The sequence below is a fragment of the Diplotaxodon limnothrissa genome, linkage group LG6, assembly GCF_057381915.1.
Source record: "Diplotaxodon limnothrissa isolate DT_005_m linkage group LG6, D_limnothrissa_male_GT1.1, whole genome shotgun sequence".
NCBI classification, from domain to species: Eukaryota; Metazoa; Chordata; class Actinopteri; order Cichliformes; family Cichlidae; genus Diplotaxodon; species Diplotaxodon limnothrissa.
Genome location: NC_140601.1, coordinates 38,623,776 through 38,651,597, shown reverse-complemented (window position 1 = coordinate 38,651,597; position 27,822 = coordinate 38,623,776). Strand labels below are relative to the sequence as shown.

General features: G+C 37.9%; 2 protein-coding genes across 2 annotated transcripts; one reads left to right on the top strand and one right to left on the bottom strand.

Annotated features, from left to right (window-relative positions):
• The first annotated feature begins 557 nt into the window (after positions 1-557).
• Positions 558-12,325, top strand: LOC146631164 (up-regulator of cell proliferation-like). Its single transcript, XM_085356389.1, has 16 exons — positions 558-586; positions 697-780; positions 2,264-2,347; positions 2,433-2,525; positions 3,049-3,132; positions 3,239-3,331; positions 3,645-3,719; positions 4,084-4,146; positions 4,251-4,373; positions 4,736-4,801; positions 5,112-5,237; positions 5,323-5,614; positions 5,692-5,737; positions 6,486-6,755; positions 6,843-7,109; positions 9,855-12,325. Exons 1-16 carry the CDS (start codon positions 558-560, stop codon positions 12,323-12,325), a joined length of 4,266 nt encoding a protein of 1,421 aa, XP_085212515.1.
• Positions 12,326-13,247: 922 nt separating this feature from the next.
• cabp2a (calcium binding protein 2a) lies at positions 13,248-20,272 on the bottom strand. Its single transcript, XM_085356388.1, has 7 exons — positions 20,225-20,272; positions 19,773-19,994; positions 16,988-17,018; positions 15,673-15,807; positions 14,530-14,639; positions 13,481-13,628; positions 13,248-13,273 (listed from the first exon to the last, which is right to left on the bottom strand). The coding sequence occupies exons 1-7, from the start codon at positions 20,270-20,272 to the stop codon at positions 13,248-13,250; spliced, it is 720 nt and encodes a 239-aa protein (XP_085212514.1).
• Positions 20,273-27,822: the final 7,550 nt, after the last annotated feature.

The window sequence follows — 27,822 nt, the reverse complement described above, 5'->3', positions numbered from 1 at the left end:
TGAAAGTGACAGTAGTTATTAGAATCAACATTTTAAAAAACATTGTAAAACTTTTGTTTAAAATCAGTACTTTATTATTATAATGACAAATTACTAGGTCTTATAAATTAAACAGAACCAGAATCTGAATACTTTGTTAATCCCTAAGGAAATTATGTGGTTACAGTTGTGCCAAGAAAATAACAGTAACAGTTATTATATATTACAAAGTTTACAAAATATAAGAAATAGCTTTAATTTTCCTGTATCCTTTTGGAATCACATTAAACTTTAAAGTTAAAGGCATTGTGGGCAACATAATTTACAGCTGTTTACAACTTTTTTCAGTTCTTATAACCTCTGAAATTGTGAAATTTACCCCAGTGTGTCTAACATTATGCACTGAAATCAGAACACAACCATATGTTTATTAGATGACTCAGTATCATTTTAGGATTTGACACTTGATATGTGGTTTTTAATTACATCTGCAGGTTGGTACTCATCGTCTATGGCCCAGTAGCAGTATTGTCCAAAGGAGGATGGTGTAAGGTTTAATCAGAAAATCAGAAAAAAATATGGAGTCTTTGGAGAACGATGATGCAAGGTATGGATCCTTTTTTGAACTTTTTGTTCTCAAAATCTACTAAGCAAGATTTGCTCTTCAAGGACAAATAATGAAGCAGATTTACAGAATACTGTTTTGATACTTTTAAGGGTCAGAGTGAAGAGCCTTGTGTCTAAATTCTGTGATAAAGAATTGACAGGAATATCGTCTGGCTCTAGCGACAAGAGCAAAAGGTGAGAAGATCTTTCAAATGACAGCGCTACTGAAAAAATATAGAGATATGTCAATTACATGGTGACTTACTGGAAAAGGCTGCAAGTTGTTAGTGCTGTATTTAACCATCTGTTTCAAACCTTAGTAACCCATTACATGCCTTAAGTCTGTGCTTGCTACTCCGATGATTATGCTTCAGATGAATGGTCAATAGAAAATTTGATTATTTTGACACCTCAAGGTAGTGAATGAGTGCACATAAAATCTTTTCGGGTGTCCTCCAGCCCAGCATAACGGCAAAGTGGTTTAATAAACCCATCCAGGCATGAAAACACAGGTGTTGTCTGAGAAATGTAATGCAAAGCAAGAACCCCCCCAAAACAAAACAGAAAGAAAAAGAAGATGAAAAAACACAAAACGAGTCCACATTCGATTATGAAGCCAAGTCTCCTGGGTGAAGGTCCAGCAAATGATTTATGCTATAACTTACAAATCTGTACTCTTCTGCTATTTCAGTTTTCCGGTGACATTCACACTGACATGGTTTGATGTAAAAATGAAAATGATCTCTTTCCAGAATCGTTTTCCATCCATACAATTCGCCCGTGAAGGAACACACACTAGTCATGCCTCCTGTACATGCAGCATGATAAAGCAGAGACATTAACTCCAGAAAAAACTCCAGAAAAAAATTCTGTCATAGACTTTAGTAAGGTTACATCTGTTATATAATCTCCAGTCAAGACTAATGTCTTCGTTTCCTTACAGGAAAAGATTCATGTGATAGAGATGTGGCAAGGGATGGGCAGAGACTGATAAGACCCAGTCAGGCAGTGAAAATAACTGGACACCAGGCATAAACCTTGCAAATGTATTTTGAAACAAAACATGCTCCATGATGCTGTTATCAGGATTTATGGCCCCCTTAGCAAACCAGAAGGTGCAGGAAGGGCCAACTACAGTAGTACAGTAATATTGCTGCCACTGATAACAATGTTAGAGGACACTGAACCTGACAATATTCAAAACACCTGCAGTTTGTGAAAAGGAAGCCAAGGTTTCATAAACTCGGACTGAAGACACCAAGGCCAAAGTCCTGTGACTGTTTTGGTACAGAGTTTCAAAATTAAACAGTAACATGCTCACTTACACATTAAAAAAGTAGTTTAAGGAAGACGAAAAGATTGCTAACCTCATGTTAAATGCGACAGCCATTTAGCTTGTCTTAGCAAAAAGACTCAAAATAGTAGGTAGACACATCCTGCCTACCAATATGCATTCCTCAGGTAAGATCTCAGCATCTCATTTAAGTATGACGCAGTTTAAGGAACTGTACTCTGCTTTGTCAGTTCAACTGAGAGCTTTGATAAAGACTCATTAACTTCCATTTACATGTAATACACATATCAAGTAAGCCCATGTGTGGAGAGATTTGTGTGTTATCATATCATGGAATCATTAATTAAATTTTTTACATTCATGGATTTTGTGATGTTTTCTCAGTGAGAAAACACCGGGCTCTGCACACTCTGTCTGTGCCTCACAGAGTTCCTCCAAAGACGTACCTCTCCATTTCAAGAAACATCTGTAAGATCTACCTTTGAGCACCCTACTGTAGCAAGCACATTTTAAAGGATGTTTTTTTTCTCACTGAATCCTTCTTTCTACATAGTAAAAAGACACAATGGTCTAAAAATCAACACCAATCTGACTGTCAGTCAGTGAGCTCTTCCAAAGATGTACCTCTCCATTTCAAGAAACATCTGTAAGACAGATTTTATTATTTTTTCATCTTTGTCTGTGTCTTCTATGTTGTGAGATGTGATGATTCATGTGCTATGTGCTGAGGTGTTTTTTTCAGTTCTCAAACTGATCTCCCTGTTGGAGCTCAGTCTGGGGGGAGTTCTTTTTTTCTCCTCGTCTTTCCTCATGTTGTGCATTTTCCATTGTTATCTCTCTCTCTCTCTCTCTCTCTCTCTCTCTCTCTCTCTCTCTCTCTCTCTCTCTCTCTCTCTCTCTCTCTCTCTCTCTCTCTCTCTCTCTCTCTCTCTCTCTCTCTCTCTCTCTCTCTAGTAGTACGACTTAATTATTTTATTTATATTGATTTTTTAGCATTGATAGTGGATTTATACTGGCATGCCTGATATTTTAAAGGATGCCTCATGTAGTTTTTAATGTAAGCTCTGTGATGTTGTTAGTTTTGTTAGAGATTCAAAAATGGTATTATCTTCCCTTAGATGTCTCAGCTGTTTAAAAGACATACAATTTATTGTTACTTTTTTTCTCAGTGAGAAAACACCGGGGTCTGCACACTCTGTCTGTGCATCACAGAGTGGCTCCAAAGACGTACCTCTCCATTTCAAGAAACATCTGTAAGATCTACCTTTGAGCACCCTACTCTGACAAACCTCCCTATTCTTTAAAAAACACAATTTAAAGGTTGTTTTTGTTTCTCATTAAATCCTTTTTTCTACACAGTAAAAAGACACAATGGTCTAAAAATCAACACCAATCTGACTGTCAGTCAGTGAGCTCTTCCAAAGATGTACCTCTCCATTTCAAGAAACATCTGTAAGACAGATTTTATTATTTTTTTCATCTTTGATAGTGAATTTTCTCTCTTATTTCTTCTTTTATGGTTCTGCTGCTGCTGCTGCTGATTAGTATTAGTAGTAATAGTAGTAGTAGTAGTATTTATTAATTTATGAGTGATGGATTTTAGACTGGTATGCCTGATATTCTAAAGGATACCTAATCTAACTTTAAATGTAAACTCAGTGATGTTGTTAGTTTTGTTGGATTTTTTTTAAAATGGACAAAATCTGCTGAGTATTTTTATTTTTTTGTCATCTGTTTAAAAGAAATGCAATTTTTTTTTTCTCAGTCAGGAAACAGCGAGGTCTGTCTGTGCATCAGAGAGTTCTTCCAAAGATGTACCTCTCCATTTTAGGAAAGATCAGTAAGGCAGATTTACTCACGATTCTTCTATTATTTTTTAACTTTGATGGTGGATTTTAGACTCAAATGTCTGACGTTATGGTTCCCATACCTGCAAGATTCTAGTTCTTTTTTTATTTATTTTTTTAATTTGCAGTACAGAAGCCCTATAGAAAGCTTGTTGAATTTGTTTTACAGTAAAACAGTAATATATACCAGATTTTAATAAAATTTCTTTCCGTGGTTAAACCTTCATTAGTGACAATTTTATTAAACTTAACTGTGTCTAGCTGGAATGGGTGAAATGTAAACTTTTATCCTTGCATTTTTACTAATAAAATGGCCAAATAAAGCTTGAACGTCCTAGTCTTATTGTTGTCTTTCAGAAAAGTATATGGAATGCCAAAATATTGGGGTGGACATATGAGTGGTGTTGCGAGTCTTCCCAAGTATGTTTTAAACATTGAAATATAGTAGACAGTATGCCATACAGCATGTCTGTTGAATTAACTAAATACATGCATAACATTTGCTCTTTGCAATGATTTTTCAGGTTAAACTTAATGGGGCCTACAGCTGCTGTATATCCAGTGAAGACATCTAATATCATTGAGGAGGCTAAATTTTCTCCATGTTTGCTGAAGAGGACTTCCATTGATGACCAACCCCAAAATCAGTAAGACACTCAAATCTGGCGAGTTTTATTTTAAGCTTTTTGAACCCTTTAAAGCAGGTTGTTGTTAAAATCAGGTTTGAATAGCCACCAAAACGTTAACTGAAAATTCCACCCAATTAAGAACAACTGACACGTATGTTTGCTAAAGCTAGGAGTATCCAGCTCAATCTGCTCATGCATAAATTTAATTTTGACATTGGAAAGCATAAAAAAGATCCAACCCTCAGTTGTTGAGTAAAGCCATCTTGGTAACCAAGCTTGGTACTTCAATGTGTTTAAGCTTGAAAGTCTTGCTTACCTTGTTCATAATTGTGAATCCATGATAAGAAGTAGCTTAACAAATGATGTCATTATTCTTTCAGATTGGAGACTCCACACTGGGACTATTTTGAACAAGAGACAGAATCAACTTTTGAGGACAACAAAACGTACGCCAGACTTTATCCCCAGCAGTTTAAATATGATTTGCTGATACTGCTTACAGACTTTTTATTGGTGTCTGGGATACCCCCAAACTAGGGAACACATGTGAATAGGGCGCCTTCTCTGTCGTCTCCAGCTTAGCTACATGCACAGTATATAAACTGTAGAAAGTAGATCCAGTGTTGCATTGTCATGCAGACCTAAAGTCAGAGACTTTAGATAGTAAAACAACATACCTCCATTGAATTCTTCCTGCTCATATTACAAAATTTTGAGATGGTTGGAATACCCCCCCCCCCCCCCTTTGCCTTTCAGTCGTCACCAGGATGATCTAGAGAGAGCAGAATCCACAAAGTCATCTACATCGGGTTACTCATCATCTAAAACAAGTGGATCAGGGGATTTCGACTCTGACGTTGAGACTGTTATATATGATAATATGTAAGATAACTGCTGAATTTCAGTTCATTGATAAAGAAGGCAATGCCACTACTAATCAACCTTTTACTTTTCTGTTTGAAAACAGACAGGTGATCTGTGACATTTGTAGCAAAATTGCTGCTGTGAAGACCTGCCTGACCTGCAACGTTTCCTTCTGTGAGAAGGATGGCCGGCAACACTACAAAGTGGATGCCCTGAATAGACATAAGCTCATAGATGTGTGCAGTGAAGTCGAGAGAAAACGGTGTCTTCATTATGAAAAGTCTCTGGATTTCTTCTGCAGGACTGATCAGATGTCTATTTGCAGCATTTGTGCAGAGGGGAAACACAGGGGACATGACATCACTGAGCACAGGGCATGGAGGACACAACAGGCCGTGAGTCAAGTGAAAGGGTGATATCGAAATCATCGCTGATGTGCTGCATTTTTCTTACAATCGCTATTTAATTACAGTTGTCTGATGATGAAGAACCCGAGGACTATGAAATGCCACACAAAGGTGACTGACACTATATAATGATTCACTATGGCATCTAAGTAACAATGATCTGTGGCTACAATAAGAAATCAATGGAGAGATTCACCATTTAATGAAGTTTTGACACTTTCCTCTTTTCATATAATTTATATGAAATTAATACAGGGAAAAAGACTCAAATTTTGTTCGGAAAGTTCAGTTTCAAAGCAGAAAACCGAAAGTAATGACCTTCGTTGATGAATATATATGGATGGACTGCTGACAGCTTATACCTGAAATGCATTTATATTGCCATCTGTAAATACTCAGAAGTACAATCACCAGTGTGTGTCATTACCTTAGATTTGAAGTTGAGCGCACTGCTACCATGCCACAGCAGACCAATAAAGAAATAGAAACATCTAAAATGGTCAAAGTTAAAAGGTCAAAGTTAAAAGTGTGCTGTTGGCACTATCTTCAGAGATTTATGCTTCTCCAAAGCCAATTAATTAGACAGACTTTGAAGTGTAAAACATGTTTTTCAGGTATTAACAGATTCATTATCAATTATAACTTATAATGACTAAATTATTGAGTCATTCTGTGGTTTTAAGACAAGAAATTATTATTTTTAACCATATTTAAAAATTGTGTTTTGCTACATCAGTTGAATTTTAAAGTCATGATAATGTTGGAATCAAATGAATTCAAATATTTATCTTTTTTTATCGTTAGGTAAATGAGTACAGCGGAAAGAAAATGTTTTCTTATTTTACATTACATTTTCCAGTGGTGCCCCCTCCTGGTAGGATTCAGTTCCCGTCAGTGAAGCCAAACTCGGTGGTCCTCAGCTGGGGAAACCCAAAGGGACTAGAAGGACCCAAAAGCTTCAGGATCATGTGGAGCTCTTTGCAGAAGGTGGAAGGTCGCTTAGTCATCAAAAATTTTCATAAAATAGAAATAAGCAACCTTGAACTTGGACAACAGTATTTCTTCAGCGTGGCCACAGAAGATGAAGATGGCAATTTAAGCGAATGGGTCACTGCAACTGTTTTCACAGGTAAAATCTGAAAATCCACATCATTTTTAGATTTGCTTCACTGTTCATATTTTAATTGGATTAAACATAATCACTGCTCTCTTGCAGTTGTGTCACCCCCTCGACATTTAACAAAAGAGCACTCCGATGCTACATCTCTGACCTTGAAATGGATGGATGGAGAAAAAATGGAGGGAATTCCTCAACAATTTCTCATAGCTGTTGAAAGTCCAGGAAAAGAGCCTCTGGTGATACACACCCATGATTACTGCAAAAAAGTCTCTGATTTAGAACCAGACACAAAGTACACCATCTCTGTCTCAACAGTGGTGAATGATAGGTGCAGCGAGCCAATTTCTATCTGCACACGCACAGGTGAGATGATGTTAAAGCACTTGCTTTTTAATTATTATTTTTTTTTAATGTCAACTATATAGACATATTTGAAGAATTACAACTGCTAGCATTTATTTTCTCACATTACATGTACAGATATACTTTACTGGTACCAATTTTCAAGAACAATTTTACTACAGAAGAATAAAGGTGATGAATGATACCATGAATCTATGGGAAAGAAATGCTAAAGCTAGATTAAGAAGAGAGGTGATGATCAGCGAGCGGCAGTGTGGCTTCATGCTATGTTTGTGTTGATGAAGAAGTATAGAGAAGGCTGGAAGGAGCTTCACTGTGTCTTTGTGGATCTAGAGAAAGTATATGACAGGGTGTCAAGAGAGGAACTATGTGTATGTGAGGGTGGTGCAGGAGATGAGGACAGCAGAGACAGTGGTGAGGTGTGCGGTAAGAGTGAGAGATGAGTTAAAAGCAGTGTTAGGAAGGTTACTTTTAAAATGTATTCCACTACAGATTACAGAATACATGCCCCCAAATATATTTTGTAACAAGCTTTTTACAACTACATGAATGTACTATTGCTGTGTGATTTATTACTATTACTGAAGGATACTTGTCATACCAACACCAACTAGATTTTTAAATCTTAATATAAAATGAGTAACAGTAGGTGGACATTAGGTAAGGCTGCACTTTTTGCAGCAATCTCGTATAGAAAACTTTTCCGCGCGTATATAAAACAGGTCATTATGCAGGCTGCAAGTAGAGGCGACATGGGCCACGAGATTGAGACTAGGGCTGCCACGATTAGTCGACTAGTCACGATTACGTCGACTATTAAAATCGTCGACGACTGATTTAATAGTCGACACGTCGTTTGAAGCTTTGTAAGATCACAAAAGACGCAGGAATAAGTAGTAGGATTTAAGAGTGTAATAACGGACTGAAACAGAAGATGGCAGCACTGCATGTACAAGGATGCCAGCTGCCGTTAAACCCCGAAGAAGAAGAAGCTGTGTTCCAGAATTCATAGCGCAGCCCAGCTCAGTTTCCAACAATGGCGGCAGCTAGTTACTTTTAATATTACTCTTATTATTCTTTCTGGGTCACAAAATAAACGTTTAACATATTTTCAGGCGAGAATGTAGCTGTGTAAACCTCAAATATCTGCTCAGTTTATCAAGACACCACATATTTTCAAAAGCGCTCCGACGTTTTCGGAGACGTCTGTTACCCACTAGCTCGATAGCTAGCCGGGGGCTAGGCTCACTAGAGCCGTGAGAACACCGGACTCCTGGCAAATCGTTTTCAAACCCACCGCCGTCTTTCGCTACTCAGGTTAAACATGATATATAAGTCACTTACCGTAGATAACTTAAAAATGTTATTGTTTGGCTTTTTTCAGTGTTTTATTTGTTCCTGAGTAAATCGGTTTGGCTGAGATTAAAGTTATAGTTTTTACACAGCTGAATAAACGTCAAGCAGACAGCTGATTATCAGAAGTGTGAGATGCTGGAGAATTTACTCCGGTGTCCTGTTATATTTTAGATAGCAAGGAGTTTATTAAACTTTACCGAAACATTCTGCAAACTTCATTAAAATTTAACAAACTATCATCTTGTCTTTATTTTTAGTTAGCACATACCTTAAACACTTAAAGCTGTAAGCTAATGATAGTTATATAAGAGCAGATGCTGCTGGTGCAATAAGCTGTACGTTTTAAGTCCAATGGATGATGATCTGATTAGTCGACTAATCGCAAAAATAATCTGTGACTAGTCGACTATCAAAATAATCGTTTGTGGCAGCCCTAATTGAGACACAGGCATTAGAGTCTCTTAATGCGTGTTTTGTTTGGGTTTCCACCGGAAACAGAGAGGGGACCGCGTAACATATGAAACAGGAAAAGACCATCATGTAATCCCTTTATTTCAGCAAAGTAACTGTATTCTGAATACCACCTCTTTAAACGGTAACGGAATACAGTTACTCATATTTTGTATTTTAAATTGTTAACGCCGGTACATGTATTCCATTACTCCCCAACATTGGTTAAAAGTGGTGCTGCGATTGGGGTTTTCAGTGGTGATGGACAGACTGACAGATGAGGTCAGGCAGGGGTCTCTGTGGACTACAATGTTTGCAGACAACAGTGTGGTCTGTAGTGAGACAAGGGAGCAGGTGAAGAGAACCTGGAGAGGTGAAGGTATGCACTTCAGAAAGGAAAATGAACGTTAGCAGAAGGAAGAAAGAATATGTGAGGGAGGCAGATGGCCTTAGACTGTCATGTTTTGTTATTAAGACATTCTGCTTCACTTGTTTTAAATTTAAAATAAATGCCATTAAATTGCCAGGTTTTAGCTTGACTTGAGGTTGATGTAAGGCAGTTGTGAATTATATATGTTTTGTGTTGGTTACCAGCCCTTCACACTAAAGCTTTACCATGATCCAGTCACTATCTTAGTATGTTATCATGCGTCCTCTGTGGGTATCCTGATGCTCGGTTGTGAAAAATAAATTAGTGCTGTCAGCGTTAATCTTGTTAAAATGGCGTTAATGCCATAACCACATTAAGGCGGCGTTAATAAGCTAAATGTGCTAACACGTTTACGCCGTGAAGCCCCACGCATGGAGTGATCCACAATAACTCGCTAACTGAGATTTGCCATGTTAATGCGGTTATGGCGCTGACAGCACTAGAATAAATGCATCATAATCAGTAAAAATGACCTAGTACACTTACTGGTTTCTTTTGTTAATTCACAGAGCCAAGTCTAAGGCAGGTGTTGTCAAAGATTGGACTGGAAGACCAGTATGACACCAAGCTCACACTTAGCACTGTCCTGGAGATTAATCAGTATGATCGATCACAGAGGAAACCAAAATCTGCAAGGGCAGTTCCTGAGGCCTTTTTAAAGCAACTCATGTTGCTGAATACAAATGCTAGAAGTGCCACATGTGTGTCTCAAGATGGGGACAAGTGCAATGCTATCAATCTTTTGGACTTGGTAACTGCACTGTTCCTTTGTTCAGACAGTGCTCTTCAGCAGGACTTGGTCCTGAAAATGTCACTCTGTCAGTTTGCTGTCCCGCTCTTGCTTCCAAACTCTGAAACAAGAGAAATCACAATGATGCTGTGGTCTATGCGCGACATTGTCCGAACTTTCAGACCCTCTCAGCAGGCGTTCCTAAAGTCATACTGTGATGAAAGACTTGTGCTGTCTGATATTCCTTTGGTATCGTTTGTCAGGCTGGGAAAAACATCTTTGTCCAAATCTCAGATGTTGAACAAGTTGCTGTGCAACAATCAGCAGATTCATCACACATTTTGTCACCGTATCATGGCATGTTGTGATGTTCCCAGAAGAATTTCAGATGGACTGGTGGAAATCAGCTGGTACCTCCCGTGTGGGAACAGGAAGATAGATAAATTCACAGAACCATTGGCTTTTACCAATATGAGAGGAGATATCAAGACTTCTGAAAGACAATTTGCATTCCTCTGTCAGGCATCTGCAGCTGTTTACATCTACTGTGATGAATCAGAAACTAATTACTTCAAGCATCTGGAAGGAAAACATCTGGAAGCAAATATCTTTTTGATAAGCAGCACACAGGGAAAAAGCTATAGACTCAAACAACTGACTGTGAACCCAAGATTAAAGATGACTGATATTAGTCAGATTAAAAAGACTGATACAGAACTACTAAAGGCACTCCAGGAATCAGTCTCTAAAATGCTAGTAAGCCCCCAAACCAAAAAAGTGTCATTGGCAGATTTGGCTTACACAGCTCACTGTTGTCAGATTCTCGTTGATGAGGATAGGGATGAATGCCAGACTGCTTGGGAGAATGCGAGTAAAATCACTGCAAAGGTAACTAACATCTCTGAATTCAAAGACAAGCAACTGCCTTATCAAGGAAACATCTGGAAAGCAATTTCATGGGTGGAAACTGAGTGCTGGAGGCTACGTAAAGTTGGAAACAATAACCCTGGCAATTACTGCGAGTCCATAAAAGAAAAAGAGAAAGAGCTGAGGAACAAGCAGCGAAGTTTTGAGATGACAACTGCAGTGGAATGCTTTCACCATGGGATGACAACCTCAGAGGTTCAACGCTACCATTTTCTCAAATGGCTGGAAATGGAACTGGATAACCTGTCCAGGCATCAACTGTCAGCTCTCCAGGATCGATACAAAGAGCTTAGGCAGAAATCTCTCAAGGAAACAAAAGAAATTGTGGAAACTGACAACCAAATTTCAGCTTGCTCTTTAAGAGTAGTCCACTTTGTCAGAGAGTGTGGGCAGCTGTATAATAATGTGAGTTGCCTGCCAGAATACAGTCGTCAGAGAAAAAACATCGAACAGCTTCCTGGACAGTGTGCTCAGATGATGCTTGATGGTTTCCCTCTTGAGCTTGTTGATGGAGATGCAGCAAACATCCCAATAAAATGGATCAGCCAGGTACTTACTGAATTGCATAACATCATGAATTCCAGTAGCAAGCTTAAGGTCATCACAGTCATTGGAGCTGAAAATTCAGGTAAATCAACTTTGCTCAACACCATGTTTGGGGTCAGGTTTGCCGTCAACGTGGGTACATGCACCAGAGGGGTATTCATACAGCTGATCAGTGTCAGTAAAGACATCAGGAAAGAGCTGTGCTGTGACTGCATCATGCTCATTGATACAGAGGGCCTAAAGCCTCATCGGATGGTTCGTGATGATCACAGCCATGAACGTGACAAAGAAGTTGCGAGCCTTGCAGTGGCACTCAGTGATGTTGTAGTTGTCAGTATTTCCAACGACAGCTCCAGAGAGAAAGACTTCTGGGAAATGGTGTGTCATGCTTTTGCAAGGCTGAAGGGTGTTAGCAAGAAGAAGCCAGTTTGTCATTTTGTACATACAAACATGTATGACATGCCTGCTTTGGAGCAGCTGAAGAGAAGTAAAGAGCTGATGGAACAGCTCAATGAAATGATCGGAAAAGATGTTAAAATGAAGAAGGCCAACATCAATAAGCTCTCAGATGTGATCAAGTTTGATCTAAACAATTGGAGCTGGTACATTCCTCCAGTGTGGGATGGGACTCCACCAATGGCTCCTGTCAATGTTGGCTTCAGTGCAACTGTCTATACTTTGAAAAAGGTTCTAATAAATGACCTCCAAAAGTGCCCGGAACGAGGGGATCTAATTCAATTCATCGGGAAGGTAGAGCAATTCTGGAAGACTGTGTAAAGAAAATACATGAAACTGATATGGACTTAGTATATGGCCATAAGCTATCTGACCACAAAAAAGTATTTATTTTCAATATTGTTCACTCATCTTTGTTATTTACAATGTGTTTTCTGAGTCATTAAACGCTGTACAAATGAAACATCAAAGAGGTATATATGCATACTGTGTATGCTTACATAAAATAACCATGTACTATGAGGCAGGTTGTCAGTTAAATTTCACCAAGAGGAAAAATGGTGCAAGGATATGAAACTGATATTCACTGTGTGGTAGACACAAATCACTAGTAATTGTTCTGAAACAGGTATCAAAAAGATATTAAAAATATTGTTTCAGATTCTACTCTGTATAATAAATATTGTAACTCATAACAAAGCATTCATGTTTTCTATGTGTATTAGATATTTCACAGTTAACGCATTCAAGTTTAAGATGAAGATTCTATAAGTGGCATTAAAATATTGAAATTCAGAAAATACATTTTTACATTCATATTAATGTTTCAACAAACTTGTAGATACTAAACTGCATAGTGACCAATTCACCCAAATTACAAATACAATAAAGAAACAGAAAATACATCTTATAATTGAAGTTTCACAGTATCTAGTCAGTGCAAACAGGATCTTATTTTTTCAGGCTTTTAAATGCAATTCTTATGCAAATTCATATGAATATAAACTTTTAAAGACACCATAGGTTTGGTCTATTCCCGCTGAAATATCACTCTCATCTCTCGTTACACACATGATACATATTAGATTTATACAACAGTAACACATTTAAGGGATTTTTATAAGAGGTTTTGCACGTAACTGAAAAAACACCAAGATGTCTTTGTACATGTGAGAAAAACATTAACAGTCCGTAGTCTTGCCAGTGTTGTGTTTAGTGCAGTAGTGTGAGGTTTACTGAAGAATCAACGAGACATCATTCTCACAAACTCTGTGGAAAGAGAGAATATATTTGCATTGTTTGTTGGGAAAAGGGCACTCCCACAGTCATCCACAGTCATCTTAAAAATCTTTAAAAAGATTATATCATCCCTAATTGTATTACCCCCCCCCCCCCCCCCCCCCCCCCACACACACACACACACACACACAAACACACCACTACCACCGATCTTAACTAAGAGATAAATTGTATCACCTTCAAAGTCCACCTGTCCATCCCCGTTGAGGTCAACATCTCGCAGGATCTCATCAATCTCGCGGTGGTTGAGCTGCTCACCCATTAGCTTCTTCATGGCTTCCCTCAGCTCTCCAAGGCTGATCTGACCATCGCCATCAGAGTCAAACTAGAAAGCAGAATGGAAGGACTTTAAAAGGAAAATAAGCATTTAAAAAAAGCAAAACAAAAACATTTTGGAGTGTCAGTTTGAGGGAAGGCCTACTCAGGTTAAGCTGGGCATACACTGTGCGATTTTTGGCCCATTTTGAGCAGATTTTTCAGTCGTTTTGGGGATCGGCCCGAGTTTCTCCTGTGTCGTGCACCGTGTAGTATACATGGTAACGAGAAGGGATTAACACCTCACGACCAGCTCCCAATCATCAATCGTATAGTCGCAAGAAAATCAAACCTGTTTGAAATCCTGTCGGCCCTCATGAGGGTGTCAACGCAGCCTCTCACACTATGCATGCGCAAACAGAAACGGAGTAGCATGGCAGTGCAGCGTGTAGAACTTTGGCAAGCTCATCTGAGCCTTTTCGATGTGGCCTCACAAAATTATCATGACTGGACCAACCGTGAAAAGAGTTGGATGGACATTTCTGCTCATTGCTAGTTGATGTTTTTCATTAGCAATTTAACAAAGTTGATGGTGGTGGTGGTGTGTGTGTCTGTGTCAGTTAAAGAGAGAGAGGGAGAGAGAGGGAGAGCGAGAGACAGATTTTGTGTTATAAGCTTCATGTTATGGACGCACAGTGTGCATCGTCACCTACAAACTTCTCACCCCTGCGATTCAATCGTACAGTTTGAGCAGGAGCTGATTAAATAATTTTTTGAAGAATAATTAAAAGGAAAAAAAAAAAATCACACAGTGTATGCCCAACTTTAGCATGACTGAGGTATGGACCTCAGTCATTTGTTGCACCTTAAATAGCATACATTAGGAGAAAAAATTCTGGACCGCATTCATTTCTAAACCCTAGTTTAAGCCTGGATATGGTTTTCTGTTTTGCTAAAATAAAATTGCAGACCTCTTTGAAGGCGTCCCGTAACTCTTTAACCCCAATCATGTCTGCAGTCTCTGCAAGCATTTTGGGGCCCATCAGTTCCACAAAATCCTCAAAATCCACTCTGCCACCACCTAGAAGAAAGATAAATATGCATGCATAGTATATACAAGTAAATAAGAAATTGGATTATTTACTGAAGATCCAGTGGTACGGAGTTAATTGTGCATGCATATAAGACAGAGCTTAGCAGACCCACGTCAATATGTTATAAACAGAAGTCATAATAAGAGCATATTTGCAGTGATGTGAAAATATGCAATGAAAACTGTCCACTGCAGCCATTAGCTGTGTTTAGGACATGTCTATAATTTAACTAGTTTATTTGTATCATCTGGCTTTATGGTTAATTAAAACTGCGTGTCATCTGCATAGGAATGAAAATGGAGTGTTTTATAATAATACTGTAAGGGAAGCATCTATAATGTAAAAAGTTATGGTCCTAGCACAGAACCCTGTGGAACTGTGATTAACATTTGCATGTGAGGAAGACTCGCCATTTACATGCACAAACTATACTGCAGTGATTCAAACCACTGCAGGACAGTTCCTAAGAAGATGATTCATCATTCATATAATTCACTACACTATTTCTGTGCTATGATGCACTCTAAATCCTGACTGTAACTCTTCAAAGAAACATTTTCAAAAGCTCATTTAACTACTTGACAGCTTTCAGGAATTTTGGAAATAAATAAGGTTATAAATGTGAAATGATGTAAGATTTATGTTTTAATTCATGGTAAAATGTCTTTGAGCAGTTTTATAGGGTCTAGAAGACACATTGACACATTGCTGATATGAAGTTTACTCATATCACCATTTAACAGAGTTGCTGTACTTAATGACAGTACCAGTGAATATTTTTTTCTCCAATAGTTAAAAAGTTATTTGTAAAGAAATTAATTAAATCATTGCTAGTTAATGTAAGGAGAACATTTTGGCAGTTCATCAGACTTAACAGATTTACAGGTGAAGAAAGGACAAACAGACATTTTGGACATCAACTGCTTTGCAGTTCTGCTTTATCCTGGTGCTCCTTCACTGGTCTTCCGAGTGAAAGATTTTAGGGAATTACAGAATTATCTGTCTGTGTTCAGGACTCACAGATTTGCTGGCTGAGTTCGATAAGTTCCATCTCTGTTGGCATGTATCCCATAGTCCTCATGCACTCGCCCAGGTCCTTACAGCTGATGAAGCCGTCCTTATCTTTGTCAAATTCTCTGAAGGCCTCACGCAACTCTGCAAGTAGAACACATCAATACAGATTATGCGAAATATTTGCCGTTGGGCAAAAGTATGACAGAGTACATTTGCTTTCTTGACAAAACAAGACAGTTTCAGTCTCAGCTGCCCTGGATCAGTGAGTGTACATTGAGATGGGGATGGGGTATCTGTCTGAGAGTGCTTTTTTAATACTTCCAAATTGCTTTAGTTTTTATTTGAACTATTTTTGACTTGTTGTTAGTATGACATAGTAAAAAAATAATTTTTCAATAATGTTTCACGGACTTCTCTGTTTTCTGTGACATGCTGGATACAATCTTTGGACCAAATAACTGATTTCTGTCTTATCAGTGCTTGAAGATGATCACAGTTTTTTGGCAACACTGTGCACCGTAAATATTCAATATTTTTTTGCATAAATATGATATTTTTGCCCCCAATAAAATTCTTTAAAACTTATGAAATACTTATGGTAGTTCATCATTATATCAATAAAAATGTAAAAACAGAAACTGAAGCTGCAAAGATTGTGAAAAATTATATTTTTAAATTGCTCCTGGGACTTTCTATTTCATTTGCAAACTTTTTATTTTTGCATCACTTTCTTATGAGGCATTAATGTTTTGAATGAGCTTTTAAACTTTCATCTCATTATTTACATGGAGCCTTTCTTTTTTCTTTCTTCTTCAATCTTCTTACAACATTATAACACTGAGTACTTTGCACTCTGCTGCCTATTGTTTGTGAATAGTGTGACATGGATGATTGCAGTCCATATCCAAACTTGTCCAAATAAAATTAACCTGAACCTGAACAGATGGTGACACAGATCCCCCTGTCACCATTAAATCATTGCAGAAGAAATATATCAAGTTTCTACTACACTAAACCAAAGTCATAGAATCTATATTTAAAATAGAAATGACATTTTCATGTGCATGTACGCTGTTAAATTGTGAGCCACTACTGAGGAATAGAAGCGATGTATGAGTGGAAGTTAAATTGTGAAGGATTATTCCTCCCTGTGAAAGATAATCCTTCACTTTGTTCTTACACATTTCAATGCAAGACAGGGAAATTAAAAAAAAAATGTTCACAGTTAAACAGAAGGTTTGAAAGGAAGGTAGATGAAAAAGAACAGAGTGGAATGAATGGACTGAGAGACAAGGTGAGGATTTGGATTAAGAATCTGTACCTTCCATCTCTTCTGGTCGTAGATCTCTGTCCTGCGGTGGTGTGGAAGAAGAAAGGGCATACATAAAGAGAAATGAATAGTCAGACAAGTTATACTTTGAATCTGCTCTATTTCAGTCACACAAAATGCTGGAAACATTTTTGCTTCTTGTGCTTTTACTCCTCCACTCCTCTCAATCCTGTGAAACATTTTGTTTGTTCTATGTTCATCTGCTCAGCCAGAGATTCTATTAGAGGATTATTGGGTTTTTGATCTGACTGACCCTAATAGCCTTTTTAGTTGAAAACTGCTGCTACCCAGCAGCATTCATGTCCAGTCTCATTCTGCCCGTGTTGGAGAAAGTCTGCTGTGCATATGCTCCACAACAAGCTTTTGAAATACAATGTACTAACAGCAGATTCATAATGACATACCACCTAAAAGATCTACCTTCCAAACAAGCAGCATGTAACAAAGTTATAAGAAAGAAAGAAAAATTAATTACATCATATGCTGAGTAAACTGGTGAAATATTGGATTGCCACTTTAAGAAATAAAGTGAAAATGAAATCATAGAAATAAGAGTGAATTATGACTTAAACTAAACATAATGCAGTAACAAATACATGCATAATTTCTTTAGTGATTAATAAAATATTCTAATTCTGATTCTGATTCAACATAAAACACCATTTACGGTTGTTGTTGAATTGGCTAAAGGAATGCAAGGTGACACCAGGATAAATTTGTACGTGATGTGTTCTTCGAGATTGTGACATCATCAGCAGGAATAATACAGCCCTGGATTAGAGGATGCAGGAGAGCGAACAGTGGCAGGGAGATTACAGCGGTAAATTGTATTACAAATCATGAAGGCTTATCGGTTTTTCATTTCTCTATCTGCCAGCAATTTTTTTTTTCTTATCTGCATCTGCAGTCCAGCTGGCTTTTGATTAAACGAACATTAACACACCTGCACAGGCTGAACAGAAAAACGTGTACCACTTTTTTTTTTTTTTTTGTCGTACCTTTTGCTAAAATTTGTGACAGATTTATCCACAGACAAAGGCAACGGTTTTCTCCTACCTTTGTTTTTTTGTGGTCCATTACCAATCTACAACAGTTACTACTGCTAAATCGTGACTTTAGAAGACTGCAGAAACTGAGCAACAATAAAAGTTTATGAAGGAAGGCATGTAGCACGACACAACAGGACGAAAATGCCACGAGATTTAGGTTTAAATCTTATGTGAGACAAGTTTTGCTTTCAGTCCTCGTTTGCTTAGGTTTAGCCAAAAAAACAAACAAACAAACAAAAAAAAACCTTGATTGGGGTTCAAGTTATGGTTTGGGTTGAAATAAACCCGTTTACAAGATTAAGCACATGTTATAGAACTCAGTTTTATCAGTGTCAACAGTCCCTATCTAAAGTTAATAACGAGATTTCATATTTATCTATTCATTCATTCATTCATTCATTCATTCATATGCAAGAGAATTGACCTGGCCACTTTGAAATATAACTATGATGGTAGTTAAACTTACAGATAGCATTGCTAATACTGCTAAAAAAAATGTATATAAAAATTAAGACAAAATATGAAGTCATGTTTTGTGAAGTTGTATTTTGGATTTTTGAACCCAGAGATGATGAACGACATTGATCTGATTATGGAAACACAGACACTGTACACTCTTATGTTAGTGATTTGTCAACCCCAAGGTAGGCCTGCCCTAAAACACACCCTGCTTATTTGTGTATTATACCTTAATTAGGACTAAAATGTATAAAATGAACATTACGTTGCAATTGTAGCTGTGCAATTGAGAAAATGAACTACAGAAAGCGTTTAAGAGGTCAGAGATCAAGTGTGTAACACAGTGACTGTAATGGACTTCAGTATTAACAAACTTACTCTGTGCTGCTCACCATTAGAAAGAATGCAGGTTTAAGACACTAACACATTGACTTCCCTTTTTAGACTAGTCTATCTTTTATGTAGTCTTTACTCAAAATGACAATATTCTGATTTGATTAATTTAAGATTTGCTGAAGTTGGCTGGAAAATAAGTTTGCCTGTATTAACACAAGATTATTTCCTTGACTTATTCGAATAATGGCGTAATTAATCAGCATCTCCTCAACATTACTAATCTCACATGTGTATATCAAAATTTATCAAAATTATTTGCCTGTTTACACATTCGGCAGATTCAAAGCAACATTTTTTTTTAATCACACAGTATGGAGTAATGTTTCTGAAAGACTAATGTTCACTCTTCTTTTAGTTTGTTTTTTGGTGTCTGACTGAAATATCAAGCTGTTTGTCTGCTGAATGCTCCACTACATGCACTTGATGGTTGCCTGCTGTGGCTGAAAATGTGGCATATGAAATGAGTGAGGCTGGATCAAGACATAGTCCAAACTCCTGAGGAAAATTACCTAGCTTTTTAGCTGCTAAATGCCTCACTATATTCATTAAGCACTTCCTTGCTGGTGCTGTGAAAGTGAAAGAATACATATAAGTTTGTAAGTAAGAGGCCCTCAGAACATTTTAAAACATTTCTATAGATATGATGTTAGTGAATATAGGGTAAGTGGATGCAGTCACAGTTTGATTTCGTGGTTGGTGGAGATGAAGGGCAGAGGAGCCGTGACGATGACCTCAGCTTCACCTTAACCTTCCTTTGGATGGCACTTTGGAAATGGATGGATGAAAGGATTTATGGGAGATTTTGGCAATGACAATTCTGGCAGTTCTGTATGTTTGTGTGGTGTGTGTTTGTAGTGTGGGTAAATACATACAAGCTGACTTTGGGCGAAGCCCTGTCTGAGGAAGATACATGCAGGCCCCACTATGTTATGCAGCATGTTGCAGTTCTTAACCAGAGCGCACAGGGGTTCATCAAACTCACGCTCGTTCCCTCCTTCCTCCTCATCCTGTGTGTCCATCTCCCCTGCATCACCCAGTCCCCCCAGCATGGCAGCAGCCAACGGGGTACCACTTTGTTCTATGGGTGACATTACCTTACAGGAGAGGAACCAATCGGATTATGAAACACATAAAGCTATTATCAAAATTTTGGCAAATTTGCCATTTTTTGTACTGTTACAGATATTTTCAATAGATTTATTTATTTTGTATATTTCAAATAAAAGCAAATTTGAAACGTCTCTTGTGTCAAGTAGAGATGAAATAGGAAATTGCTATGAAATCCTAGTTTTAGTTATCCAAGAACAACAAAATGTTTCCTTACCTTCTTCTTTTTACTGTTCTTTTTAGAAGTCTGGTTGGTGTTTCCCATCACCCTGCCCTCTTCTCCCTGTCTTCCCCCCTCCCTTCCCTCCTTGCTGGTCCTCACACTTCTCCAAAGTTTATCCTCCTCTTTTCCTCTTTCTCACCCTTCTCTGTTCAAATGTCACATGAAACTCCAAAATCCATACTAGATCCAATGCATCCTAGGTGGCAACGCCTTTTATCGCCCAGGAAGGAGGAGGGCAAATGTTTCCACTTGCACCTCTACTACAAAAAGCGACTCCTCTCAGTGCATGTGCTTCAGTCCCAGATCCTATTGGTCCAGTGGTGTGTATATGATGCCACATTCAGTCCTAAACTCCTATGGGTTGTTGGCGGCTGCCATAATGAGATTTGAAATGTTTACCGTGATATTATGGAATCGGGGCAGAGTGATGGAGATTGACGGGTTGGGGTGGGAGAGTTGGGTCATATCTGAGCTGAAACAACCCGCTGCGCCAGACTCTGGCTCTGATTGCATGACTCGACCATTTTCTCTCTCCCTTTCTATCCCTCTCTGTCTCTCTCTATCACACACAGACACAGGCATGCGCTCTGTTTTTCCCTTTATCTGTAACCCCCTTTTGCTACAAGTGATCCCTTGAATTTGGACCAACTTAATCTAATCCATCCCACCCACCTACCCCTCTCTCTCAAACAAACATCATGCTTATGGTTTCCAAATGACTAGTCTGGCAAAGCTTTGTGTGTGTGTGTGTATGTCTCTAAGTCAGAAAGAGAGAGAGATAGAGAGAGAGGGAGGGAGGGGGTGGTAGAATTATGGATGAAGAGTTGGCTGTCTGTTTAATCCCCAGCAGTTCAGATTAGAAGAAAAGAACTATGCTGACAGGGTACGAGAGCATGGGGCTGCAAGTAGAAGAAATAGAAGTTGAATATTTATTTTACACAACTAGTCACTGTGAGACAAAAAAAAAGGCGATTAAAAAAATTAAAACACATGGAGACACGCTGGGATAGAGAAAAGTGAAAAGAGAGGCACATAACAGTGCATGCGAAAACATTTTAGAAAGTAAAATTGCAGGGGTGTATAATAAAACCAGTGAGTGTAACTGTATGATGTAAACTTCTGACTTAGTATAGACACTACCACAACAACTACTACTAGTGCTACTAAAAATAATTATAGCTTTATGAAATTGCTGATTATACTGATAATCATAACTGTGTTGCTCGTGAAGCGGTGGGAGCATTGATGTGGTGCAGATGCTCACCTGCAGCATCTGTCTCTGAATGTAAGTCTTCACCATCATCTACCTTCTGCTCATCGGTGTCTGTGATTTTGCTGCTTGTCTGTTTATATTCTTGACTTTGATCTCAACCCTGATTAAGTAGAAGTTATATAAATAAAGTTCTCTAAAGCCACCAGATGGCACCAAAGATGGGGCCAGTGTTATTAATCTTGATGGAGTCTCGCTTCAGTCTTGTGGCACAATTGAAAAGCTTTTTTTTTTTTTGGTATGAGGAATATGTTTAAGAAACTATCTTGTTATATCTGTGCTTTTAAAGATGATTCTCTTCACCACAGCTTTTTAATTGTTTCCCTTACAATTACGTTCTAAAACCATCAACGCTTATTCCTTTCCCTCTAGAAATAAAAATACTGGTACTTGTTTTCTTAGGATCATTGTTTGATTATTTTGTCCAGTCCAATTCATCTACTGTTCTTTGTTGAAACCGAATCCCAGATGTGAAGCACTGTTGTTATATATACTGCATTTTTTATATACATGTGTATTGGGTGTAATATGTGTGCCAGAGATTTACGCAGTTTGATGAAGGCTCATCGCTTGCAGCCTTAATCCTCTGTGGTCAGTTCAGGAGAACCAACACATTTTTTGTGTCTATCTACTTTCCCATGTATGTGGTCATTAGACCACCCATTTTCTTCCATCTGTTTCCTGAGTTTAACCTAGTTATCTTTTTCTCAAAATCCCATGTTTTTGATGCTGGTAATCTCTTCTGGGTTCACAAATTACTCCACAGTTACTTGTTATAAAGCAGTTTGTAAAGCTTTTTCTTTTTTACAAGACATAGTTTCAGCAATTTTTAATATGCCTATTATGTAAAATGTATTCCTAGACAACACTCTGCATTGCCTCAGTATTGCCAGTAGAGTGCAGCAAAGCTTGGTTGTTGAAAATAGTGGGATTAACACACGCTTAACGGTAATACATATGCACTACCACTAGATGCCAGTATCATCCCTAACTATGGAGGACCCAAATCCATCATATTAGTAAAAGAAAAAAAAAGCTACATTGTATCAAAAGAAGCAGTGGGATAGTGAGCATAGAGAGTGCTATAAAGAGCTAAAAAATAATCCAGTGAATGAAATCAAAAGTTAAATTAAAAGTCTCTTCATGCATGCTAGCGTAGCTCTCACGAGCTACACAAGAGATTGAATTCCTCTTAGTGCAATACACCCAAAGTGAAACAGTACAATTCCTAATCAAGAACTATTGTCTCTGGTATAAAATCTATTACTGAACCTCTACTGAAGTTTTTTCTAAAAGATATTGTACCATCAACACCTCGTTTCTTTAAAGAGACAAAGATGGACTAAATTGCTTGAAAAATCATACAAAATCAACACTGACACTGAGAGTCTTTATGCTTGCAGTCCAAATGAAACTGTTTTAATTTCAATTTTCAAATATTTCCCAAAGTGATTCCTGTAGTCTACCTCCCAATATTCTAAAGCATGGCAATCAGATGAAATCAAGATTTAATGAAATAGCGTATCATCGATCAATAATCAGCACTGCCTACAATAATGTTTTAAAATCTGAACTGCTTACACCTAAAATATCAACTGGAAAGAATAATTTTCTCCACTTAATTTAACTGCTGTCACAAGAAACTCAGAGACATTACTAATACTGACACATCTTAAAATCTGAGTGATGACTAAGTGGAATCACTGTGATTTTGAAGTGCTTGAACAATCAGAGATAATTGTAAACACACTTTTCAGCCTATCAAACCAAAACATACACGAAAGGAAACTTCAGATGTGGAAAATGCAGTGAGTGTAACAACACTTTAGATGTTAAGTAGAATATTCAAACAAGAGTTACAGAACTGGGCACATAGAGTCTGTCTTAGCCAAACACAACTATGAAGCCAATCATGGCTCTCCTGCTGCTCCTCCTGCTGTTCACTGGACTTGAACATGTAATTCTTTCTGCTATTTCTGCCAGGGAATTTTATCAAATAAATAGATGTTGGATCTCATCACTAAACACAATGACACCTGCGGGTCTGACTAATGATTTTAGCTCAGATCTTCTCTGAATAAGTATATAAATGAAATGTAATAGTTGTGACGGCCAGTGGGCTGGCCTTGTGTTTTGCTTTTTCTTTTACCCGTTTCTTGCAGGTAGGTGGAGCTGACCCAATTAGTGATGCAACACCAGTCCCAGTGTATATAAAGACACCTTGACTGAACCAGCAGGCTGGCTTTGGCTCTGTCTCTCGCCGTCTGGCACCCATCTTGTTCATTTGGAAGTTTCAGTTATAGCTGTTATGTCCTTTAAATTGTCTTTAAGTTGCTTTACCTTATTTTCATTAAATATGTCTTACAGCCTTTAAAAGCCTGTGTGTGGTCTCCCTCTTAATTGTCACTTTCTATGAGCCGGGTTGTGACATAGTATAGAAAACTTTAACCCCGGCTGTATTCACTCTGCTCTGTTTTAAAATGTATGAAGGTCGTCACATGAGATCAGAAACAATGTCAGATTACTGTAAATGTTACAACCTTCAGTTTTGTTTCATGCTCTGATGAAGGCCACAAGGCAGAAATGCTAGCTTGTTTGTTGGCATGCCAAAAAATTGGTGAAATTGAGATTTTCCTGCTATTTCTTTGAAGCTTTGTGCTTGTGCTGCCTCTTAGGTAGTCATGCACAGATTACTTTAGATGAACTAGACCAATGAGTTCAAGTGGTATTGAAAAGCACCCAGAATACAGAACAGAGGTTCTTTTGCTCTCCAAACAACAACAAAAAAGAAGCGTTTCCACCATGCCTTCATCAGCAGCTTGGTGTGAGCACAAAGCCTTTCAGCCACAAAACCCCAAACAAAGCAGCTGGGTGAGAATTCATGTGCCATCCCTCGACAACTGCAAGCATACCAGATGCCTGAAAGACAAGGATGGAAGACAGGCCAACTGAAAATCCAGTGCTGGGCTGTAAACAGCATGATGGACAGATTCCAAAACCCAGGATTTTGCATGCTATGCAAACAGCTTTAGGGTGGGTCAGGTCAAACATTTTGCCATTTGAGATGGGGGATGTCTATGTGTATTTGCATGCCCACTTTTTGCACAATGACACACACACAAAAAAAAGATCTCATAGTAAGGTCAGATGAGCAAAAAAGGGTGCTTTCCAATTTAAAATGTGCAGACACACAAGTTTATCACAAAACAAACAAACAAATAAACAAAAAGCTAAAGAAAAATTGCTAAAACCGTTTTGAAGTCTTTCTTATATAAATAAGCTGCAGCCTGAACAACATCGGTGTCATCAACCCATTCTAGCATTCTGCACTTCTTACAAGTTTTTCACTGAATTAAAGACTGGGAATATGTATAGTACACTAAGCATGTTGGATGTCCCATCTTTAATGGAAACATTAAGAGTCCTTTCTTCATTTGGTTTTTTCTATTCTTTTCTGTTTCTGTTTCTTTTCATACCTTTGACCTTCAATGTGCGATAATCTCTTGAGTTGTGGCTGAAGTTAAGCTAAATTGAGCTTAACCCTGTTGAACAAAGATAAGACTGAGCTGTAACACAAACATAGCTCACAGCAAACATATTAATGCGTGAAAATATATATCTGCGACAACACAACAATGGAGACAATTATTAAACTAGAAGAACTCACGCTCTGTTTTGAGTATTAGCACTTCCCATTCTATTACATTTCAATAGAATGGGACAAATACCATTATGCAATAAGGAATCCAAACCGTGTTCTCTAGGTACAAAATAATACTTGTGAAGTCAACTTAACTAACTGCATCAATGTACTTTAATGTAAGTGTGGCTGCAACAAATTGTGAGCCTTTTTGTCTCCATCTTATTTTATTGGTTTTACAAGCCACATTTTTACTTATAATTCACTCTAGACTTCCTGCTTACCACTAAAAGTCAGTCACAAACCCAGTAACTGACTATAAAACATACACTGCGCCTAGCAGACACTAGCTTGGGAACATAGTGGAGAAAAAAAAAGTAGAACGAGACACATGTGGCTCCATGGGCCTGACCTCTGACAGTGATTTATCATTTTAGCCAGATCAATCTGTAGACGAATATGAATATGTCAGTTCTTCAGACCAGAATTTGGATCAGTTATCACAGCAGCTTGAGCATAAAGTTACATCGTCTCTGAGTCTTGTCTGTTTAAACAAGATTAAATGACAGAAAAAAATGTTTGTGGGAGGAAGTGGTTGCGACTTGTGCACTGATAAAACAAAGAACAATTCAAGTGGAGAAACTAGTGCATGATCATCATGTTTCTTTAGAGTATACTCTCGTATTACTGATTCAGTCAAGATAGAATAATACTATCTAATATGTCTTATATTAGCAAAACACATGGGGAGGTAAAAGTGTGATAAGAATACAACTGAAACCACAGTGTGACCTGTGATATGACAAAATATCATAATTAACTCATTTTACCTGAGATATGCTGCCTGTGTCTTAGAGGGCAAATTCCACCTTTATCACCCTTAAAGTGGTGCAATAATAGTAGCGTTTTATTCTTATTTACTTTGAAAGGAGAGAGAATTTTAATGACATTTATGACCTAATAATTTCTTTGGTTGTTGTCAGAGTACCTGGGTTGTTGACCCGGTGTTTTCAGTTATGGAGCCTTTGTCAGTTTCCATGCCTTTTACCTGTTTTATTGTGTTAATCATCTGTCTGTGTGCAGCATTTTTTTATTCTACTTCCTCTGTTTCATTAGTTAGATTTATCCCAGCTGTGTTCTCACCTGTTTCTGGCCATTATCATTATCCAGTCTAACCCCTCAGTTTCTCTTGTAAGAAAGTGCTTGATTATAGGGGTCATCTGAGTACTGGGTTATTTTATGCATTTGGTACATTATTGTATTATTTACAATACAATACTTTACAGTATGAAGTCATTCTTAGGCAAGTGTTGTTGGGATCTGGCACTATATAAATAAAATGGAATTGAATTGAACTGGGAGCAAAAAAACAGTAACAGTAAAACAGAGAGATTGCTGCAGGTTGCTACAACTGAAAAGAACATACGTTGGCTGTTTTTTATTGCTACCCACTTTTGTTTTTTTGTCGTTCACTTTGATTTTCATGACATACTTTAAACTGAGATGTCATGTAAGAGTTTTAACAGAACTTCATTCCTTCCCCCCCCCCCCCCCCCCCCCCCCCCTTCTTTTTGCTATAATTAACAGCTTCAGTACATGTCTCCACTAGCCTGTGATCAGATTATTTATAACTGGCTCTGGCTTGCCTTTTGTGGCTTTGAAGAATTAAATATGCTGGATCAATGTTACCAGGAATAACTAAATGATGATCACCACGTGAGCTTGGCTCTTTTATGGAATGTACGGTGAATTGGCTTAGTGATGCTTAAGCACACATTCATCAAAATCTCATGCTTTCTGTTTAAAAGGTTGATAGACACGCTAATCAAACCTGAACTAAGTCCAAAATTGCAGCAGCACTGTGCTGACAGGAGGAATATAACATGCTGGTGTAGTCAGTAAAGGATTCCCATTTAACCTGACATCATTTTACAGGCTGCGACCACATATGGCTGTCTGGATTGTCCCACATTCTCTGCTCTCATTCTCGCCCACTTCCCCACTCCCAAAAGGAGGATAATGCCTTTTGCACCTGTCCAGATATTATTTCTGCATTTTCATGTGACCTAGAAGATAAATGTGGCTGTCCTGTTAAATTAAATCAAAGACTTCTCTTACAAACAAAAATAAGGGTCAGAAAGTCGCAGTAATGTCGGAATATGTGTTTGTTGGATTGTTTTTGTTTTTTGAACAGTGAACAACTGTTGCTGCTTTGCCCCAGTGGAAATAGAACAACAGTTAACCCACTTATAAAGCATTTTTCTAAAGCTGTGCTGGTTATTATACCAATGTCCTCGTTGCTTTGTTAAAAATGTTGACCAGTTCAGAAAACTGTGTGTGATTTTTAACATATATCAGAAATAAAGGTGTAGTTTTTACTGTTTCGTGATATTATGACGTAAAGCTGCAGCTGTAGCATTTCGTCTTTCATCTTTCAAATATAGCCAATGTGTTTGATCATTCAGAAGTGAGATAATACAATATTTTTCAAAGCCACTGAATACTAAGTTACTAATACTAATTACCAGAAATGTGTGGAGTGGTGTAAATTAGACCCTATAAAACGGCTATTCACACATACTGGGTAAACAATGGGATGTACTGTTATACAGTGTTTCCTTGCTGTTCAGTTATGCCTTCATGCAAGTGAGGTGTGGAATCTTGTTTGCTAGAATATATTAG

Bases quoted from the DNA above. Each gene is read 5' to 3' on its own strand.
- LOC146631164 (XM_085356389.1), top strand. From the start codon at position 558: ATGGAGTCTTTGGAGAACGATGATGCAAG. The intron at 587-696 runs GTATGGATCCTT...GATACTTTTAAG, and splicing joins TTGGAGAACGATGATGCAAG to GGTCAGAGTGAAGAGCCTTG. The intron at 2,348-2,432 runs GTAAGATCTACC...CTTTCTACATAG, and splicing joins CTCCATTTCAAGAAACATCT to TAAAAAGACACAATGGTCTA.
- cabp2a (XM_085356388.1), bottom strand. From the start codon at position 20,272: ATGGGAAACACCAACCAGACTTCTAAAAAGAACAGTAAAAAGAAGAAG. The intron at 15,808-16,987 runs GTACAGATTCTT...TTCTACTTGCAG, and splicing joins ACGACCAGAAGAGATGGAAG to AGTTGCGTGAGGCCTTCAGA. The intron at 13,274-13,480 runs GTGATACAATTT...CTCTTTCCACAG, and splicing joins TGGACAGGTGGACTTTGAAG to AGTTTGTGAGAATGATGTCT.